Genomic DNA, 21,969 nt, shown 5'->3' on the forward strand with positions numbered 1-21,969 from the left:
ATTGCTTTTTAAATGCAATCAAACTTGGATTCGCGAGCCGGCTGATATTGAAGGAAGGTTCATTTCTAAGTGTATTTGCATCAGCTTCCTCCTCTGTATCACAACCTGTAAGTGTTATTAATAATTGTTGCTTTTATGTTTTATGTAGCATGCTTAATTATTATTTTGTTTGTTGTGTAAGCACCGTTTAGCTTCTAGGTCTTCAATGGCAATTGTATTGAGATATGTGAAGTGTTTGTCGTTGTTTTCGGAGTTGTCTTAAAGAATAGAATAATACCTCGTAGTAACGTAACTGCATTTTTTTTTTTGTAAAAACGTTATGTTTATGCATCGGGCTAACGCAAACAAAGACTGATTGTGCTTTTACAATATGAACTCTGGGCTATGCTCGCTAACATAACATTAAATTCTTTATCTTATTTTTAGTTTTTTACTACAAACTACAAAGCAGTGGACTATAATCATTATTATGACACGATTTAATTGATAAAAGCATCATTGTACTCCGTGTTAAACAATAAGTATTATCTCTGTAAACACTGCTGGGTCATCTGACCAATCGCAGATTAGCGTCGCGCAAAGGAGGGGTTTGGAAAAATGAGTCGTTGAACGAATCATTTGGGAGTCGGTGAGCAAATCAGGTAAAAATAAATGCATATTATACGAAAACAAAAGTGTTTTTTGACATTGCATGCACGTAAAACTGTTGTTGGGGACTCCCTAAACAACATTAGGAACATTTTAAATGTCATAATAGGTGCCCTTTAATATATATCATATAATAAAGTGTGTAAGAGAGACCGTGTGACTGCAGAGGTGAGAAGGAAATGCTAGGGGGTGGTGTTGGGAGGGTGAGCAGGGTCAGGGGGATGAAAACATATACTGAGAAGAAATAATGTGTTACAGTGTGTGTCTGGCCATGTGAAGAGTGGAATAAGATTTACAGAGGGCGACAAAAGACATTTAGCTCAGGGAGTCAATAATCTGCATGTACTTTGTAGTTTTTAGTGTTCATGTGCTATGATACATAATCAAGAGGAACAGTTACAAATATCTGAAGACTGAAGATTGACCCAATAATGAAGAATTCAATCCAAAGGAAAACAACCTCCAGCTCAACTATGGCTAAAGCCAACATGTGAGTATGGGATAACTTTATATCTCCCTTTTGTATCATATAATTACAATTTTATTTCTCGAAATTGTGACTTTATATCTTAAGAATTTACTCTTTTTCTTGTGATTTAGATTTTTTCCCCCTCAAAATTACAACTCTATCTTACAATAAAACTTTTTATTTTATTTTAAACTGTCCCTCAATTATATATAAATATATATTACTTTGAGGTTAATACATCCATTGATACACAACCTTTCCTTATGCAAATGTATAACTAGTTAGAACAGTCGCAGTCAGATAGCAAGATATATTTACCTGAAAAAAAAATGGCATTATTATGCATTATAATAGTTTGGTTTTGTTTGTTTGTTTAATTTTTTTGTTTTTTGTTTTTTTACTTTCAATTGAAAATAAGTCCTAAAAAGTTTTTCACCTACAACACATTAATAGGATAAGAAGCCATCAGTCAAAAGTCACTCATCACAAGCACAGAAATGTATGACGTGATCTGTTTTGGTGCCCAGAGAACAGATTTGTCACCTGCTGCATTCCGTTTTTAACATCCATTGTGAACTTAAACAGGACAAGTGTGTCAAGGTCTTGAATTTGTCCTCAAGTCAAAGTCGCATGCATGTTACTGTCTCTTGTTGTCCACGGGCTAACAACAGGCTGTAAAGTCTTTAGTTTCATTCCCACATTGCAAAAAAAATACTTCTTAGTTTACCACATACTTTATATTCAACTGGAGAATATGATATTTGCAATTCAGGTTAATTCCACACAATATAAACTATTATATAAAGCCTATATATAGTATATATAGTATATAAAATGATGTTTTAGGTCATTTGAGTGCATTTTTTAACAAAACATTTTAGACCATTAGCATAGTGGCGGACGTGTTGAAATGTGTGGGTGAAGCAGGATTCCTCTTTCTGACCTTGTCCAATACCGTTCCTCATGGGGTACATAGCTCAAATATTCAAGCACAGACCTCAGAGGTTATACTGATCTGGGTAACCTCTTTGAGGACGTCATGTACCAGAGTGACAGGATTCCCTCCACCTCCATAGTTGTTGCATATAGATGTAACAGAGACCTGCATTTTTCAGGCGAGGCGTCTGTAATTCAGTACGTTTGGCCTTTTCAAGGTGCTGGGTCATTAACATATCTATGAGTTAACAACATAGATACTTCTGGTCTAGTTTCAGAATATGCTAAGACCCCATATCCTAGTAATACAGAGCAGATGTATTGTGTTAAGTTGTTCTACCATCACATTTATGCTTAGTTTTGGGTTAACTTGACTAACCTGCATGGGCTGTTCCCATGTACCCACCTTCCAGGAATGAAGACAGCATGATGAAAATCTATCCAGGAGTTGTAAATCAGATTAGCTTATTAACTTAGCACCATCTTCAGAGCAACATGTCTTTATGTCATTACATGCAGTAAAAACATTTTTTTTTGTAAAAGTGCAATTATGATCATATCAATTACATTTTCATTACATCTCTTGCTGTTAGTCCTAGTGAAAGTTGTTGAATGATTGAATCTGCTGAATATGTGAATCTGAACATACTTCTGGGAGTGATCCTGCATCAGATGAGCATCTAAAAATAAGATTTACCTAAATAGATGTGTGACCGATGAAAGAGAGAGACAGGGTGAGAAGGCTCAAATGATTTCATTAGGAAAGCAAGCTAGTGGTTGTTGATTCTCGTTACACTTGGTATTTCAGTTATAGGCCAGGAGGATCAGAGAGCGCACTCAGGAACATTACGATCTTCTATTAAATTATATGATGCCGTTCAGCTTATAAGAACTTTTCCAATAACAGAAAGCATAATAAATGCCTCTATGCTAGCATATCTTTGTAATCTAACCTCAGACACACTATTGATGTTCCGGAGTCTTCTTACAGTTTCAACAACAGTAGGCTACCAAGGACAAACAGATCATAGCCAATATTTCAACACAAAGGCCATGTCCACACTAATACGTTTTAATTTTTCTCTCTGTTTTGTCCGTCCACACTGAGACGGCGTTTTTTTTAATGAAAACGCTCTTCAAAGTGGATAAATTTGAAAATGTCGTTTTCACGTTAGGACTGTCAAAATGGAGGTATTTAAATACGATGACGTAAGGTTGGTCATTATACCAATAAATATTCATGTTTATAGGCTACCAGTATTGTGCCTGTTATGTGCTATTCATTTTCACACTGTTGCAAAAAATGTTACTTTGCACACTCTTCACATCACAGTCCTGCAAAGATGACAGAAAGTTTACTCACATTTGCTGTATATGACTTTAGACCAAACATATGGTGAGTCAGTGTGAGCTGATCAGTGAATGGTGAGATATTTTGCTAAATAAAATTATCCTGCTTTATAACTTTATTATTTAACAAGTTTGTTTGCCCATGAAATCTTTAAGATATTAGGTTAAACTTATTTGGCTTGCTGTCCACTGAAGAGGGGCTCGATGAAGCAGCTTCAACTCGAGCTCTGATATACCCCCCAGTGGTTAAATGTAGGATATGATAATTGAAGGGCAAGGTACCTAAGATGAAGGTGGAGTTTGGGGAGGTGGAGGGATACTGGAACAGCTGATGCTAGAGAGAGGTAAGCGGCTGCTTATACTCAGGCTGTTGATTGAAAGATTCGATTGGCTCTGGCTCACTCCTCCCTAACTTACTTTCAGGAACTTCATTTATTTTTCCGTCTGCAGCAAAAACTGAGTTTTTGAAATGTATCCGGATTAATGTAGTCTGATTGATCAGGATGTTAATAGATAGAGTTTCAACTAGTAGCCTATAACAAAAAGTGTTTATGTAAACATTGCCTACTCTATGAAGTTTATTTTAAGTTATTTGAAGTAGGCCTACACTACAAGTGCACATTCAATACAATTATCACTTATTTTTTCACATGGGTAAACATGAAAGCATTTTTGAGATCTAACAATGTAATTTCTCACAGGAAATCAACGCTTTTATATAGCCTAAAGATATAGATTTTATATCTATTTATTATTGATAAAGGCCTATTTATTTTTTAATGTCACTTTAGCAGATAATAGCCTTGCCCTGTATTATCTGTTGTCCTTAAGTTTGAACTGTGAACAGGTGTGCACTCTCTTGAACAGATTTTTGAATAATGCGTCATCCAGGTTTTGTCAACCACTCTTTTAAAAATATAATTATTTATCGGATGACACATTATTCAAAAACCTGTCCAGAATAGTGCACACACACATGCAGGGAGCCATGATGGCTGTGAAATTATGGCAGCTGTGTGGTACTTTACACTAGACAGATGTCTTTCATCCCTTACTCATGTTACGAGGACATGCTGTCACAGTGTTTGAAAAACACCCCGTTGGCGTGTTATTAATTATACGTAATGAAGTGAACACATGCCTGAGTGAAAGCCTCCATGAAGTTGTCCTTTCATGCTCTGTGGAGAATAGTCACCCATTCATTACACTTTAAAGTATTTGTTTGTGCATGTTTAACACCAGAGAACTATTTCACAGTTTGCTTGGAAGCTAAACGTTGAGCCGCAGTCATGGATTGATGGTCTAGATGAAAGGAAAAGCTTATCAACAAATGTCATTTGAAAAATGAGCATAGGAGTCAAGAGTCAACAACAAATAAGAGTGTCCATGATAAAATGAAATAAAACAAGAGGGGGAAAGGTGTCAAGTTCTTAATATGGTTTTGATAAAGTGTTACATCATTTTCAGCAAATTTTTCAATTTTGTGACAAAATTTTGTGAAAATGTGGTGTAAAAATAGCAACAACAAAAATACACACACATGTACATCTATACTTTTTTGTTGACAAATATCATAAATTATTCATGCATAAATATCATTACGTTTTGGGGAGTTTCACCAAATGACAAGTTTTTCAAATATTAATAAGAAGTGAAGCAGTTTTTTTTATATATTATTTTTGTATGAAATAATAATAAAAGATTGACAAATGAGGCTTTCTTTTCTCAGTATTTTTTTCTTTTTCCTGTACAAATATCTAAACATCCTTAAATAAAGATGCATATAAATCAATATACATCCTTAAAAACAACATAAGTTTGTTTTCAGAAAAAAAAATTTATTAAAATTAAATGACTTACTTGAAACAAGAAAAACCTCTGCCAATGGGGTAACAAGAAATAATATCTGTCAATGGGGTCAGAACAATAAACTTAATTTAAAGGGGAAACTAGTTTTTTTTCTTACCCCACTGACAGATATTTTTCTTGTTTTTAGCCTGAAGTTACTTAATTTTGACTTAAGACTTAAAGACTTAATATCTTAAGTTATTTTGCTTCGAGTAAATGTACAGGTATCTTGATTTAAGAATGTTTAGAGGAAGACCATCATTTTTGAAGTGTTCATTATATCACATTTCTTTTCACCTGCATTATATAAATTGCATTTTTAATGTATTTTTGAATAAATGGGTCATAGATCCTGACAAAAAAAAAAAAAAAGACTGTGCTGAATGTATGGGTTGAATGATTCAGAAATATTAGAAATGTATATTCTTACATTCCCCCCCCCCCCCCCCCCCCACAGAAATCATCCTCCTCAAATCAATACCAGGCCAGTGTGTGTGTCTCAGATGAGCAGTGTTTTCACCGGTGTGCCACCGCTATTTGGAACAACACAAGCTTTCCTGTTGAGGCTAGCCCAGCTTGAAGCTCAGTTGGTCTTGAACCTGATTAGTAACATCGCAGCTGGAAATAATAGCAGTTATGGGAACCCCCTTGTTCCTCTAAGTCTCTTACAGCCTGTTGGCATTCAAAGATCCTCATTTTTGAACATGTACCAGCCCCCAGGAGGTTTTACCCTCTCCCATTTATTGCACAGGAAAAACACGAATTCCATACCTCACAGGGCAAGTTACCCCTCATCATCATTCACAGAAATGAATTCAGTTACTACGAATAAGGAGAGTGATGGCCTTCTAGCAAAAGAGATCAATCAGAAGAAAATACCCATCATTAGAAACACAAAAGTGCCACTGCCAACATCTAAGGAACCTCTCGTTAGATCCAGCACCAACCATCTTGGCAAGCATTTTGCCTTCAAACCAGATGTGGACTGTTCTCGGTACCAGTCAATGACAGCCAAAGCAATGATTTCTCCTGATAGACCACAAATTGAAGAAGTAGAGCCAAAGCGACAAGTAACGCAACGTTTTCCAACAGAAAACCTAATCAAAGCTTTAACCAGCCTTGGCCTCTCTTTTGAAGACCTAGAATTACTCAGTCACGTGCCAGACAACCAGTTAACAACAGAGAAACTTCCCTTCATTATACAAGACATCCAACAACGCAAAGAAACAGAGGGCATTTATCATGGCCATGCTAGATGGAACTCATCTGATCAGCTGGAATCAAACGCTCATGGGAAACATCATGATCAAAGGAGTATTGGTGAACGGCAGGGATCCTCCCATTCCCATAGATCCCTCAGTGCTAAAAGATACAGCAGATCTGAGGACATTCATGAGTACTTCTCAACCCAGTCTAGAACATTGAAAAGATTAAGAGATTCATCAGGTGGGTTTTTATTACATCTAACTGATGCACCAATGATGCGTGCGTGCGTCTGTGCCAGAAATATACTGCTTGAAAAAATATAAATTGTATCATCATAGGTTTCATGGTAACAAGTTTGACTAAACTCCTGTCTCATACCTTCCAGGAAGTGGATCCAATTCCTTCCTTAAGAGACTGCAGCATGGGCCTGCTGATGTCACCAGGTCCAGGGGGAGGCCTGGTTCAGTCTGTTGTCCCTCTCCTTCAAAATGCAGCATACGGCCCAGTTTTGTCTCTACAGGCTGTAATAAAACAAGACATCATACAACAAAAAGATCCTTGTCCTCTGCACACAGATCCACCACTTTCAATTCCATGAGAAATGGTCAGCAACAGTCTTTTCCAGTCAAGTCTGCAAAATCAGAAGGAACCACTAAATCCATGAACATTCAGATGCCAGTAACTAAGATGACTGAAAAAACATCCGCACATACTGTAAGCTCTCGCAGGTGTAACAGAAGTGTGAATTACAAGTGATTGTTATTAATATCATTATGATAAGAATAGCCAGTCGTATTAAAGGTGTTTAAAAGTAATCACAACCATCATTATTGAAATACCACCATTAAACCATTAAATTATCGGTTTGGTCTTAGCATTGCAGGCTGAAAACAGTTCACACTAACACCGTCCCATGATAACACATTTGGAGACAGGGACCTCTAGTGGTGTGAAATGTGTTAGGACACTTAAATGTTTCGGAAAGGAAACAGCACAGATATGTGCTTTAATAGACAAACTCAACAACACTCTTTTAATAAAGCAGTTTACTTTTTTCCCCTCATCGCTCTGTGTTTCCCAACAGAAGGGTGTAATTCGTGTGTCTGGAATCTCTCCTGACTACTCTGAAAGTGAACTAATCAAAATGGCATCTCCATTTAGTCACCCTGATGATGTTTTAATGGCAACGGAGGTTGACATGGAAACCTGTCTAGAATGGAAGAAGGTATGTGCTATTTTAGAATATAAATGTAAGTTTAAAACATTAGCACAAAAAAAATTGTATATACATCGTTCATGGAACGTTTTTTCCAGAAACGTTCCCATAATATATGCAAAATAATTAAATTGAATGTTCCCTTAATGTTCGCATAACCAAGTAAAATGTGTTTTTAAAACGTCCAGAGAACATTCAAAAAATAAAGTTTTATAACAATGGGAACATTAGCAAAACATTCTTGGAACATATTTTGTTGGGATAATGCTTTCTAAAACAATTATCAACATTCAACTATAGGCCTACTATCAGCTTGTGTGTGTTTTCCAGGCTTTATTGATGCTTCCAACTGAATTCTCAGCCCAGGAGATGGTAAAGGTTTACTCTGCTATCCCGGTTCATATGAGACAGCAAAGTTTAGAGCTGGTGTCCCAAAACGTTGACCTTAGTTCACCTGTGAGTTAACACACTCAAATGGATGGAAATACTTCTATAGTGGATATTTCCTTGCATAAATACTTTTTTTATTTATTTTTTATTTACTTATTGGGTTTTGGGTTTGATTAACTTTTGCGTTATAGGTGTCAGTGTTTCATGCTTTTGTGGGGCCAGCAATGTCAAATGTAAGTATCACTTGTTCTTGAGACATTTCAAATATTTAAGATTAAAAAATATTTTTTTTTCAAACTTCCATCCATCCTCCATGACTCTTAACAACAAGTCCCCACTGTCCTTTAGGGGCTGTTGACGCCTTTGGACCATTTGCTGGTTATATGTAATGTACCTAACCAGCCCTGTGCTGCAACAGGAGTGCTACGGCTGCTAAAACCCTTTGGAAAAGTTTTCAGAACTCTGGTGTTTAATGGAAACAAGGTAAGCTGTCGCAGAACACTAAAGAAAGATGTGGAAAAAAACTTTAAAGAGTTTGATTCCATTTCCATGGTCATTCTTTTACCTGTATTTGAGTCTAAAAGATCAGTGAATTGATGATATTTTCTGTTTTCTAGGCGGATGCTGATCAGTGCCTTTGGAACAAGAACAGTATGCAGATGGTTTTAGAAATGGAATCTGCTTCTGTTGCTCTATCCGTATTTGAGTGGTCTCAAAAAATCCCTTGTCTTTATAACAACCACCATCTCTCTTTCCTCAGAGGATGTAATATACAGAAAGATACATCTGAGGTCAACTCAGCCAAATACCCTCAAAGTTTTTCCCCTTAAATATGCCTTTGTATATTACCTTTATTAAATAAAGATATTACCTTTGTAATAAAATACAATGAAACAAGGTCATAAGAATATTATTGTTTGTCTTTCATCTTTTATAAAGTTTATTTATGAAGAACAAGAAGAACAAGATTACAATAAAACAATTTATCAAAATATTTAAAGGGGTCATGACGTTTTTTTTTTTTTTTTATTATTATGTTCCCTTAGGTGCAATTATAGTATTACTAAATTTTTTTTTACAAAAAACTTTTAAAATGTAGTGATTTATGACCTTTTCCCACCCTGTTTCTCATCCTCTGATTCAAACAGTCTGTTTTGGGGGTGTTTCCCCTTTAAGAGTTCAGTGTTAACGCCCACTGTTGTGATTGGCTAACGTCAGTGCCTCTGCATCAATTATTAACGCCCCCAGCCAGAACATTTGCGGATTCGGCGTATTTAAAAAGTAGTTTAAAGTTTTAAATATATTACTTACAGTTTGCGTCGTCGTTGTTGAGCCCAGAATAGTCGGCACGGACTTATCTTTGAGCAACTGTTTTCTGGCAAAGCCAGCATCATTTTGGGATTTGTTCTCAAAACAGTCATCCTTCAAATGTATAGAAAAAATGCTTAAACTAACACTGCCGTGACTGAGACATCCGCAAAAAATAAAGTGCATCCATTTTTCCCTGACGACTGGATCTTTCGGCAGCGTATTCAAAGATGTTGTTTGTCCACAGCCAGGAACAGCACATCTGCGTGGCATCGTAATTTCCCTGTACACAGACCCACTCGCTCTCCGTCGACTGAACACTTGTGCGGCGCCGCGCGGCGCGCGGGCGCGACAGTGATACGAAATGAGCGTAGTTGTCTTGCGCTTAAAGCGTAGTTGTCTTGTGCTTAAAGCGTAGTTGTCTTGTGCTGGAGGCGGTCTATATGCAAACGCTGGCACGTCACTTCGTACCGTGACGTCACTTCTTACCATGGATCCAGAACGAGCTGGGAGCTTGATTAAATAAATGATTCGTTTATAATGGGGAGGACGTCTTAAGCTATGAAACTTGCAGGACGTTTTAATGATACAAAGACCTCTTATATACCAAAAGATCAAGGCAAATTTGGTTTCTCATGTCATGACCCCTTTAATAGTCACTACAATACACGGTCATGAAAAACCTGGAAATATCAGAAAATTTTAAAAGTCTGATTTACAGGCCCGGGAAAGTAAATGAAGTCATGGAATTTTAAAACCAAATCAAATAATTCTGGTTATCTTCATCTTTATAGTATTTAATTGACTAAATTGTGAGCGCAATATCCATACAATTATTTTTAAAAGTCATTATCCAGTAATCTCAATCAACTAGAAAGGCCATGGAAAAGTCCTTTGAAATGAATAGGTAAAAAATTGTGGGAACCTTGAACAATTAATTGAATATAATCAGATTGTCAAAATTACATATAATTATAGGACATGTATTATCTTAATTGTTGGAGAACGTTAAATAGGTCAAGATCACAGAGGTGACAAACCAAAATCACAGTTTTAAATAGTTCACCCCCAAAAATGAAAATTATTATTTTGTTTAATTTTATTGATTGCATGATGGGTTTTTTTCTATGCATCATACACACCCAGGTGAAAAAAAAGTGCACTGAAATACATTTTATTTAAGTGCACTTAGTACACTTCCATAATACACTTATTTTGCACTTAATATACTAAAAGCTTATCTTAAGTACTGCTTAATATAAACTTAAGATCATCTTAGTGTACTAAATTGTGCTTTTTTGGGACACATTGAAGTTTAACTAAAGTGTATTTTTAATATACTATTTCATATTTAAAAAAAATGTATTTCGTTAACACTTTAGGTACAATTGAAACCATCTTTAAATACAATAATAAACTATTTAAATAATAATAATAATATATCATTATATAAAAATTATACTTAAAATGTATTTTAGTCCATTTTTTTTAAATGTAGGAATACATTATAAGTGCACTTAGTAAACTTCTATAATACACTTCCGTAATGTACTTAAAGTGCTCTATTTTCGATCCACTTATTTTGCACTTAATATACTAAAAGCTTATCTTAAGTACTGCTTAATATAAACTTAAGATCATCTTAGTGTACTAAATTGTGCTTTTTTGGGACACATTGAAGATGAACTTAAATATGCTTTTAACATACTATTTCAGCTTTAATTTTATTTTTAGATTAAATCTTTAATACATTTTTAAATACACTTATAAATTATTTAAAATATACGAATATATCAACTTTGCTATTTTTATACAGACTTAAGATGAACTTAAACATGATTTTAAAATATTATTCAGCTATAATCCCTCCCTACTTAGAGCAATAGAACCCATCTTTAAAACATTTTTAAATACACCTTTAAACAATTTAAAATATCAATGGTATTTAGTATACTTTCTTAATTACACTTAAAGGGATAGTTCACTTTAAAATTAAAATTCTGTCATCATTTACTCACCCTCAAGTTGTTTCAAACCTGTATTAATTTATTTCTTCTGCTGAACACAAAGAAAGATATTTTGAAGAATGTCAGTAACCAAACAGTAGTCTGTACCCATTGACTTCCATAGTATTTTTTTTTCCTACTATGGAAGTCAATGGGTACAGGCTACTGTTTGGTTACTGACATTCTTCAAAATATCTTTCTTTGTGTTCAGCAGAAGAAATAAATTAATACAGGTTTGAAACAACTTGAGGGTGAGTAAATGATGACAGAATTTTAATTTTAAAGTGAACTATCCCTTTAAGTACTAAAGTATTTTCACCAGGTGAAAATAAAGTGAACTTGAGTGCACTAAAAAAACACTTAATTACAAGAAAGTAATTTGTATATTTATTTTTTTGTGTGCTAAAAACTGTAAAAATAATATATTATAAATACACTAATTAAAAGTATATTTTTACTTAAATAGTACTTAAGTGTAATTAATAAAATATACTAAAAACCTTATTTAAAAAAAAAAAATTTAGTGCATAAAAATAAAATATACTTTTGAAAAAATAGACAGAAGTTTTTTTAGTGTATTTTTTACAAGTACATTTTAACACATTTAAAATAGTTTATTTTTAGTGTACTTTGATAGCTATGTAAAAGTACACTAACAATGAACTATTTTTTTTAATGTGTTAAAAATGTACTTGTAAAAAATACACAAAAAAAACTCTTCTGTCTATTTATTCAAAAGTATATTTTATTTTTATGCACTAAAAATACATTTGAAATATCAATGGTATTTAGTATACTTTATTAATTACACTTAAGTACTACTTAAGTAAAATATACTTTTAATTAGTGTATTTATAATATATTATTTTTACAGTTGATTTTAGCACAAAAAATATGAACGTACTACAATTGTACTTTCTTTTACTTAAATATATTTTTAGTGCACTAAAGTATACTTTTTTTTCACCTGGGCACTAAGAAAATGTATGCATTGAATTCATGCATTTTCCCCATAAAATGAAACCATTAGACTAGGGGTCGCTATAAGAACAAAATAGGACAGTATTTGTTTAATATAAGTTTTAACATACCTCTGCAACAAAGAGTGAGATTTTAGCTGTGTCAAATGGAATATTATCTCTATGCCACACTACATTGCACTCAAATTGACCTCACAAACAACAAGCACAACCAGGACATCTATAAAAAAAAGCACGTTCCCTGACCGGGAATCGAACCCGGGCCGCGGCGGTGAGAGCGCCGAATCCTAACCACTAGACCACCAGGGAGTGATGCACTCACGATGACAAATACAGTATAAGTAAAATCCAGTGTGTTTCATTGGACAACTAACATTGGATTTTAGGGTGTTTTCAGACCTGTAGATCGTTTCCGAAACAGGGACAGTTACAATGTTGAAATTGTATCTCGGTTCGTTTCGCTTTTGTGTCTGTAAGTACTAAATTGTTTTTAATCACCCGGGTTGTTCTATCTATTTTTAAACATGTGAGTGCGATATATCAGATTCAAAACTACTTAATAATGCCAACATTTAAGTCCTGGAAAAAAAAATCAAATGTAGCTTATTGAGTATATGGCCATGCGTTCGATTCCCATGCAGTAAATGGAGTAGCCTATCTTCAATGCAGATAAAGCATCATGAGATAGGCTTTAACCTCATATGTAGTGTTCGCTTACATACAATGATATTTCCTTACTACTCGGTAGTCGGTACTATCCAAACCACATTCAATACGTTGGCGTGAAACCAAGTAACGCGTCGCAAGGCCTATTTTCCCACTGAATTTCCATGTTGGTAAATCCCTGCCAAATTGTTTATGCCTTCCACAAATTAATAATAACAACATATTAATATTTCTTCAAATAAAATTGACTAACTTATGCGGATTTAGATATTTTTTTATATTAGCTTTTTGTTTATTTATCCTGATAAAAATACATAAAAAAAGGCATTTTAAAAGATTAATCTTTGAATATATTTTACAAGCATGTGGGCAGTTTCGTTAAACCTGATCACTTTACATTGATCGTTTCTTGCGTGTAGCTGTAGCAGGACCAGCAGCCAGGCAATCCAATAATCTGATGTTACAGCCCGTGGCCGCTGAGTTTTAGAGATACCGATGATGACCAACAGGAGGCGCACGCGACATGTTTGTGTGAAAGGCCCACATGAGCACTCTGACGTAGGCTTGAAATCTAGCCAGGTAACGGTGTCGCTGCAAACAGGAAAATTACCTCTTTTAGTCGACTTACTTGGTGATAGTTAGAGGGACAGAAGCGTTACAATGCCGGGTAAGTCCTCTTAACAGCTCAAATCTTTGAAAGGAGCTATGTTTAATCTTTTGACTTTATAAATGCGGTATGCTACTCTCTATCTCTCTTTGTTTTGTGAAATGGTAGCCATCGCTGAATGCGTGGAGTAGCCAAATATAAGTAAATTAGCACATTTAACAAACAGTATAAAGCAAATTAAGCCCATATATGCTCACTTGGCAGAGTTTGTGTTAAGCGCAGTGTGCGTGGAGGCCTAGTAATGTGATGCAGTCGTGTGGCTAACACACGCATCCGTCGTGTATCTTAACTTACTATACAGAAGCCTTTAAACCAATTTAACACTACTAGAATCAGTTTTTGCTTTGATAGAAGCAAAATAGCCATTAAACGTTACTCTTTGAGGCCAGGCAACATGTTTTTTTCACGCGGAAAGACCGCTGTTGATATGGCTCGCTCGTGGCTCGAGCTAACACGCATAACGTTAGCTTCACAGTATAGTATAACGTTACGCTCGCCAAACGTGAAGTTAGAACAATTGTTTAACTTTATTATACGAAGGCAGGGAATATCTTCAGCAAAAGGGACTTGTTTTGATTTTAGACTTTCATAATGGTTTAACGTTATATACTGTACAGATAGTTATCCCTGGAGCCTTAGCCAGGCCTCACGTTACAATGAATCAAATCCATGTGGAGAAAGATGGTGTCGACTGACCTCCTCTTTGTCTCATTTATGCAACACTATGATGGTTAGTAACAGATAGTTACATAATGTTTAAACCATGTGAGTTATGCACTATGTCCCGTCGAAGGTATTTGAAGAGCTCAATAAACGAAATTGTGCTTTCATATTGTAATATAAAACGTCTTAAGTTGATAGCAAGTTTCGTGCCTGTGCGCGAGAATATCCAAACACAGAGGGACGAATCCCTCTTGTTGTGATAACAATCATTTAAAATTACATTTGCGTATGCTTTATATACTTATTGAATAATTAATTTAGCACGTGTACCATAATGATTGAGGTTTTACTTATGCATGCTATCTGTACTTGTTGTATTCAGTGTCCCAAAAGTCTCTAATGTTCATTGTCATCACTTTTGTTATGCGTGTGAATGGTGGGGTACTATATTCTTGGTTGAGTATTAATATTGCATTTCACACCCACAGAACCTGCTGATATTAACAGTCCAGAGGTAGCAAAGACACCAGGAGGAGGCAGCGGGCAAGGGAAGGATGAGAATGTTGTGAATGGACACAAGGAGGGGGATGCCAACCCCTTTGCAGAGTACATGTGGATGGAGAATGAGGAGGAGTACAACAGACAGGTCAGTGTGAACCTGCTGCTCTTACTGAAAGTATTGTAAATACAAATTTCCTAGTTAAAAATCGTATTTACCACTGGAAATCTCTGGGCGTGCCATAAACTTTATACGTGTTGCAGGTGAGAACGATTGCTTCTGTGACTGCTATACTTAATTAGTTTTTTCCTCAACAGCTACATCAACTTGTAATTAAAGAGCATATTTACATATATGAATAGTCATTTAAAGGGTATTTTATGTTTTACACTGCAAAAATAGCCTGTATTTGACTGAAATTCCATAATTTTCAGCAAACTATTTATAGCACAGTGAATGTTTGTATGGTTGTCAGTGAATTGGACTCTAAACATCATTTTGGCTCCAAAGGGATAGGTCACCTAAAAAAATTGTTTTACACTTGCCCTCAAGTTGTTCCAAACCTGTATGAGTTTCTTTCTTCTGTTGAACACAACCAGACAGTTGACGGTAGCCATTGACTTCCATAGTAGGGGAAAAAATACTATAGAACTCAATGGCTACTGACTGGTTGTTCTTTTGTGTTCAACAGAAGAAAGAAACTCATACAGGTTTGGAACAAAATGAGGATGAGTAAATAATGACAACATTCACATTTTTGGGTGAACTGTCAGTTAAATAAGATTTTCCCCAAAAATGCTCCATGATTCCTGTTCTCTGCGACGTCAAAGCACGAATGCAGCAAGCTCGTAATCACAACTTCAGAAGTGGGAAATTTCTGATTTACAAATGTCTGACGAATCAGACCAGCGTTGGCTGGTGGTAAGGTGGGGTTTAGAGAGACTGAATCTTCTAACGAACCGTTTTTAGACTCTTTGAGAAATGAGATGTGCAATGTATATACAGTAGGGGTATAACTGTACATATATTCGTTCTGTATGTGCCATGCAGTAGCAAGACGAATACATTGTCATAGGCGATCCACACTCCAATCCAGAAGGGCGATGCACAGCAGAAGGCACGGCAATGCACAGAAGAAGAGACGATGCGGAAAGAAATCAATATAACAGTTTGAGAATAATATCTCGCATAGCATTACATTTAGGCATTGTGTTGACAGCAGGTTAGTTCACTAGAGAAATGAACTCTAGAGAGAAGCATTTCATATATGCACTATATTAGCCTATTCATTATTTACTTAAAGGGATAGTTCACCAAAAATGAAAATTCTGTCAGTAATTACTCACCCTCAAGTTGTTCCAACCCCGTAAGAGTTTCGTTCATCATCCGAACACAAATTAAGATATTTTTGATGGTATTGAAACTTGCCGGCCCAGAAAAGTTATTAAAGACATCGTTAAAATAGTCCAAGTGACTACAGTGGCTCAACCTTTAGTTTATCAAGCGACGCGAATTGAAACGTCACACGCATCACACACGTGACCAGCGTCAGCCAATAGTGAGCCTACCTGCTGATGTACAACACAGAAGCGCTGCGCTGGTAAGGCTGATTTATACTTCTGCGTCGGACCTACGCCGGAGTCTCTGCGCTGTAGGCAACGTGTTGGTTTTAATTTATACTTCTGCGTCGTTGTCCGCGTTAACGTGCAATTTCTCATGCATAGGGAGCATGTGAAACCCGAGGGAGGGGTTCTAGCAGACCAATCACAGCGCTTGTGTCCGTGTAGAATTGACGCGTTCTTACGTTTTTGGAGAGGTGCACGTTAGGGTACGCCGAAGGGTATGCGCGCTAAACAGCCTACGGCATAAGTTCGACGCAGAAGTATAAATTGGGCTTTACACTACGTGAACTCACTCAGAGGCCCACAGAGAAGAACATGAATAGTTGAATGAAGTCATTATTTTTTGGGGGGTTTGCACACAAAAAAAATATTCTCGTCACTTGATAAACTTAAGGTTGAGCCACTAGTCACTTGGACAATTTTAACGATGTCTTTAACAACTTTTCTGGGCTGGCAAGTTTCAATCCCATAGAAGCCTATGGAGGAGTGAGGCCGCTCTCAGATTTCATAAAAAAATCTTAATTTGTGTTCCGAAGATGAACGAAAGTCTTATGGGGTTGGAACAACATGAGGGTGAGTAATTACTGACAGAATGTAAATTTTTGGGTGAACTGACTCTTTAACCTGTTAGTAACTTCTTGATTATTTAATGCGTGTAAAAAAAAACATTTATGACCGCTATTGTGCAAATTATTATTTTAACAATTAATTGTAGAAAATGAACTTTATAATTAGATTTTGAAGTTAATTGCAAAACCTGCCTTGTACATCTAAAAATAAATAGCAACTAAATTGAATAATTTGGTCTTGTTAATTGTAACCTTCAATATTATAGTAATGTGTAACTAAGGAATCCCCATATAGTTTACAGCATTAGCTAAGATAGATTTTTTTTTTTTTCCTTTAGTAAACTTATTATAACAGAATTTATTTAAACGCATATACACTTTTATTAAAGTTTAATTTAAAAAGAAGCAATTTTTAGTTGTGTACCATTACACCCCTAATATACAGTGTGTGGTTTTTGTATTTCATGTATTTGCATGTAGACCTATTGTAGGAGTCCTACAAAACAGCATTTTAAAATAGCATAATGGGGCACTTTAAACTTTACGTAAATAAACAGTATGTTTTCTTAGTTTCATAACAGGAGCAGCAATAATAATATTAACAATAGGCAATAAAAAAGTCTGTTCAAACGGAGAGCATAAATATATTACTATGGAAGTCTATTCATTTAAATTTAATCATTTGTTTTGAATGGTTTAAAAATCATGGTTTAGTAGTTACTGATTTTAATTACATTTCTATGCATTTACGCAAAACTCATACTCAAACGATATTGCAGTAGTGATACACTCAAAAATTAGAACTTTATCAATTACTCCAAAATGGCTTCAGTGAGACATCATTAGCATCTATGATTTTAGCTTTTTGTTGTATGCAAACCACAAATTATTTGTGTATAAACCCAGGATTTTTTTTTTCCTGTGATATTTGTGAAAAAAAAATTTTTTTATAATTAGGGTACCACATTTATTATATTCCTCCGGTTACCCACACAAGGCTTGACCCTAGCCCTAAACTACAATGCTTTTTCGAACGGTTTTAACTGAAAACAACTAAATATGTCAGTGCCATTGCTTTCTCACTAATGTTTTTCTCTAAGGCACGTTTGTAAAAAGCTCATTAAATCTAATTAAAGTAAGGACTAATCCTGGCTTATTTTAAGCACTGTCTGTGAAACCAGTCCATTGTTTATTATGTTAGATGCCCAATAGTCATACATGAGACAAGAGCAAAATGCATAACTCTTGTCTTGTTTATTTTGGTCTCTTACCAAATAAAACATTTTAACCTTTACTACAATCTTTTCAGACTTGGAAAGGGGCATATTCATTGATTGTGTTGCACAGCCTTACCCAGTCTTCACAAATCTGAAATAATTTTATACAGGATAGTCGAGTGGTGTAATATCTAGCTTTTAACAATCACTTAGTGTGGGCAATATGACAAATCTTATGAGCAAACCACAACAAAACAAATAGTCACCTTAAAAGTTCTCAAGTTATCAAATAAGCAGTCAGTCATAAAATAAGAACAAAGAAACAAATGACAATAGGACAAATAAGTACAGCATAGAGATATAAATACAAACAGTGCTTTAAGTTTAAGTACCGGTACTGTTTTTGTCCTGTTGTTGAACATTTACAATGCAGACATCAGTATGTATATTAGGTTTCTGCCACATTGAGACCTACAGTAATTTGTGGATCCAATACTGACATCCCATACTGTCCCACCCCAAACTGTTTGTTCACGGTAAGACATAACGCCATGGTGGACATTTTGGCATAATTATGTGTGTATTTGACCATTCAAGTGCAAATAGCTGACAGGCGGCAAAAGCACGCACAGAAATGCCCAGCCAATCTGACATTTAGTATGTCAGTGCCAAATTGAGTTCTTTCGCAGTATATAGTGCCTTCAATAACTTTAAGAACTATCAAGCATATCATACTTTTTTATTTGGTCACTCATTCATATTTCTTAATCGCTTCACCCAGACCATGGCAGGTGAGAAAAGTACACTTACTCTTTATCGCAGACCACTCACTGACATAACGCGCACAACTTCTGTTATGCTGGGTACACACCAAAATATTTTTTATATCTTATAGGATTTTCAAAATGTGATGGACCACAAACATGAGGACAAAAAATCCTAGATTTAACTGTTTTGCTCCTATAGTGTGTGGTGTGTCATTATGTGACAAAGGCAGCACACCACACACAAATAGATTTTCAACCAGAGTCTCAACTGTGAACACAGGAAATCTCGCGAGACTTCAGAATAAGCAAGGCGGACGATATTCAAGAAGAAATTGCGATGATATTGTTTGGAATGATTTTCACAGAAAATTCACGGGGGAAAAAATATTTTATTTTTATAAAGAAAAATATTTCTGACCAACTCTTCTCCTTTTCCAGTCTATTATACTAGGTTTTACACGACACGTTGTATAAACATTTGCGCTGTTGCCACAAATCAACAAGCTGATCCTCCATCTCTGCTGTCCACATCAATTTCACTTTGTGCTGCGCCATGACTAAGTTTGTTATGCTTCCGTCTTCCATCATCTCACTTTCTGATTGGATATTGTTTCGGTTCACGTGATAATCTCCAGAGCGTGCGCGTTTGTTCTTGGGGTTCCCCCCACACATCAGGATTTCCGATCGTAAAAATTCAACATGTTGAATATTTACGATTCGCGATCGGGGCGCCTCCGACGTTCTTCCGAGCAGGTTCAGACACTATTTTGTCTGAACCTGCCATCCCATCCAGCCGTTTAATTCCATTCATTATAATACTTTTTTTGTGAGACATTTTACTTTTTGTGGTGAAATGGCGCGATTGCCAATAAAATGTGACTTGTTGATTTTGTTTTGTGTTCAGTGAAAAACTGGAAGGACTGACTGAAAGCATACATATTTGAATGTGATGGTCTAGTGCTCCTCACTGTCTGACATTACGTCAAGTATAGTCTGATTTGTATTCACATTTGCAATTCAATTTGTTTTTACATCCATTTGCAGTGGGTTTGTCTTCATCTAACTGTACAGCGAGTTAGAATTACCGTAATGACTCTTGAAAAGGAGCACCTTACAATTTCATACACAAATTTTAATGGGTCTGATGTCTTGCTGCAGGTGGAAGAGGAACTTTTGGAGCAGGAGTTTCTTGAACGCTGTTTCCAGGAGATGTTGGAGGAGGAGGATCAGGATTGGTTCATTCCTGCCAGAGACCTTCCCCCTGGTGTAGGGCAGATCCAACAGCAGCTTAGCGGGTTGTCGGTCAGTGACGGAAACGCCGAAGACATCGCAGTAAGTGTCATCCTTCACTTTGTAGACCTCAAATAAACGTTTGTGATATTGTACTCATGTGTACTTCATCTCTGTTCTTTCTCAGCGCAAAAGCAGCTTGAACCCAGAGGCCAAGGAGTTTGTTCCTGGAGTGAAATACTAGAGACCCTCCAGTTAGGGGCTCCTTTATAGAGACTTTATGTGACCGCTGGTGGCCAGGGGTCACCCTCACACATACTTCAATCTTCCTGGGGTTGTGTGGGGCTTGATGGGGTGGGGCTTGTGGGTGGGGGGGAGGGGGTGCTGGATGCTCTTCTATAAGCTTTTTATTTCCGTCTGTCTCCATGTATAACGTGGGCGGGTTGCTCCGTGTAATGTTCCTATTGGACCGCTGCAGATTGTGACTAGTTCTCCTGGAAGATCTTTGTATTAATCTCAGAGGAACAGTTGTGTGAGTTCCACTATCGTGATAGTGACTAGCAGTTTGTCCCCGTGTCATTGCCATTTTTCTTTTTTTTCCTGTCTTCTCTTTTATTTTCTTTAAAAGGAAGTTTGGCGGGGAGGTGTGTGTCATACGAGTGGGAGGGGAAAGGGCTGGGACAAAGGAAACCTTACAGTACAAGGACTGTTGACAGGTGGACCATTCTTTGATGGACAGAACTGGTGGCAGCTGACAACTTTTGAGGGATTTTCACAGAAACATTTTCCTGTTTCTTTTTTCCTTCCTCCGTTGAAGTTCTGTCACAGTGTGCAACATGCATTAACAAAAATGGAAAAAAATCAAATAAAACACGCAGGTTGATGATGTTGGAAGATGTTTTTGTGTTTGTGCTTTCTATGTAATGTAAACTACACCTCAGTCTTGACAGTTCTCATCCCAAAGTTTTACTTCATTAAATGCTGTAGCATCATGGCACCATTGTTATGTTTTGACTAACATGCTGTCAAGAATACCAGAGGAACATATTACAATTTTAATTTTTGGGGGGTTCTTATGTTATATTTAATGGTTTCAGGGCAGATAAGCAGTATTAGACCAGTGAGATGTTACAGTGCTTCATTCAAACCGGGTTGATCATTTGTGATATTGAGTCTTGTGACTGCAAATTGCTATTAAATGCATCAGTTGGTGAGCTAAATAATTATTGCAATGTAAATTGAACTAAATCATAAAAAGGCATGCTGCTACAAAATGTTTTCCTTTCCAAATTTAATGTTTATTTTCTGGCTTTTTAATGTCACATTGTTATTTAATTGACCGATGCGATGCAGTATATTGTAAATTGTCAGCAGTAGCTGTTCTTGTTTCTGGCAGGGTTCTTGTTGACTGCATTGAAATGAGGGATTATCCCAGTGTTTGTAGTCACATGTTACTCCATTGACTGGCTAGCCTAAACATTAGTCCAAAGCCACTCCGAAGGCATCATTTCAGTGTATAACTCTTTACATTTTGGTTTGTATTTGCCTAGAGCAGTATTTGGATTACCCAGGTATAACTGCAGACAGATGGGTCAGGTGTTGCTTAATCAAACACTGTCATAGCGAAACTGCTCCACCTTTTGGAACAATGGTTTTGTTTTATATTGTGCTTATAAGGGCAAAATATATTTCCCATTAACATTCCAGATTTT

At 36.0% G+C, this 21,969-nt stretch overlaps 2 protein-coding genes across 3 annotated transcripts; both read left to right on the plus strand.

Moving 5' to 3' along the window:
• Positions 1–798: 798 nt before the first annotated feature.
• LOC307000839 (uncharacterized protein) lies at positions 799–9,489 on the plus strand. 2 transcript variants are annotated; one of them, XM_079616750.1, is made up of 8 exons: positions 799–1,138; positions 5,709–6,697; positions 6,843–7,171; positions 7,542–7,682; positions 8,004–8,129; positions 8,255–8,296; positions 8,412–8,546; positions 8,681–9,489. In XM_079616750.1, the coding sequence occupies exons 1-8, from the start codon at positions 1,080–1,082 to the stop codon at positions 8,891–8,893; spliced, it is 2,034 nt and encodes a 677-aa protein (XP_079472876.1). In that variant the 5' UTR covers positions 799–1,079; the 3' UTR covers positions 8,894–9,489. The 2 variants fall into 2 exon arrangements, with proteins under 2 accessions (XP_079472876.1, XP_079472877.1); XM_079616751.1 differs by having other exon boundaries at positions 840–1,138; positions 8,466–8,546; positions 8,681–9,051.
• Positions 9,490–13,532: 4,043 nt separating this feature from the next.
• On the plus strand, positions 13,533–21,151 carry paip2b (poly(A) binding protein interacting protein 2B). The gene is made up of 4 exons (XM_079616577.1): positions 13,533–13,690; positions 14,842–14,999; positions 20,186–20,359; positions 20,445–21,151. Exons 1-4 carry the CDS (start codon positions 13,684–13,686, stop codon positions 20,499–20,501), a joined length of 396 nt encoding a protein of 131 aa, XP_079472703.1. The 5' UTR covers positions 13,533–13,683; the 3' UTR covers positions 20,502–21,151.
• Positions 21,152–21,969: the final 818 nt, after the last annotated feature.

Source organism: Phoxinus phoxinus (genome assembly GCF_949152265.1).
Source record: "Phoxinus phoxinus genome assembly, chromosome: 6".
NCBI lineage: Eukaryota > Metazoa > Chordata > Actinopteri > Cypriniformes > Leuciscidae > Phoxinus > Phoxinus phoxinus.

Bases quoted from the DNA above. Each gene is read 5' to 3' on its own strand.
- paip2b (XM_079616577.1), top strand. The intron at 15,000-20,185 runs GTCAGTGTGAAC...GTCTTGCTGCAG, and splicing joins AGGAGGAGTACAACAGACAG to GTGGAAGAGGAACTTTTGGA. The intron at 20,360-20,444 runs GTAAGTGTCATC...GTTCTTTCTCAG, and splicing joins GAAACGCCGAAGACATCGCA to CGCAAAAGCAGCTTGAACCC.
- LOC307000839 (XM_079616750.1), top strand. From the start codon at position 1,080: ATGAAGAATTCAATCCAAAGGAAAACAACCTCCAGCTCAACTATGGCT. The intron at 1,139-5,708 runs GTGAGTATGGGA...CCCCCCCCACAG, and splicing joins ACTATGGCTAAAGCCAACAT to AAATCATCCTCCTCAAATCA. The intron at 6,698-6,842 runs GTGGGTTTTTAT...CATACCTTCCAG, and splicing joins AAGATTAAGAGATTCATCAG to GAAGTGGATCCAATTCCTTC.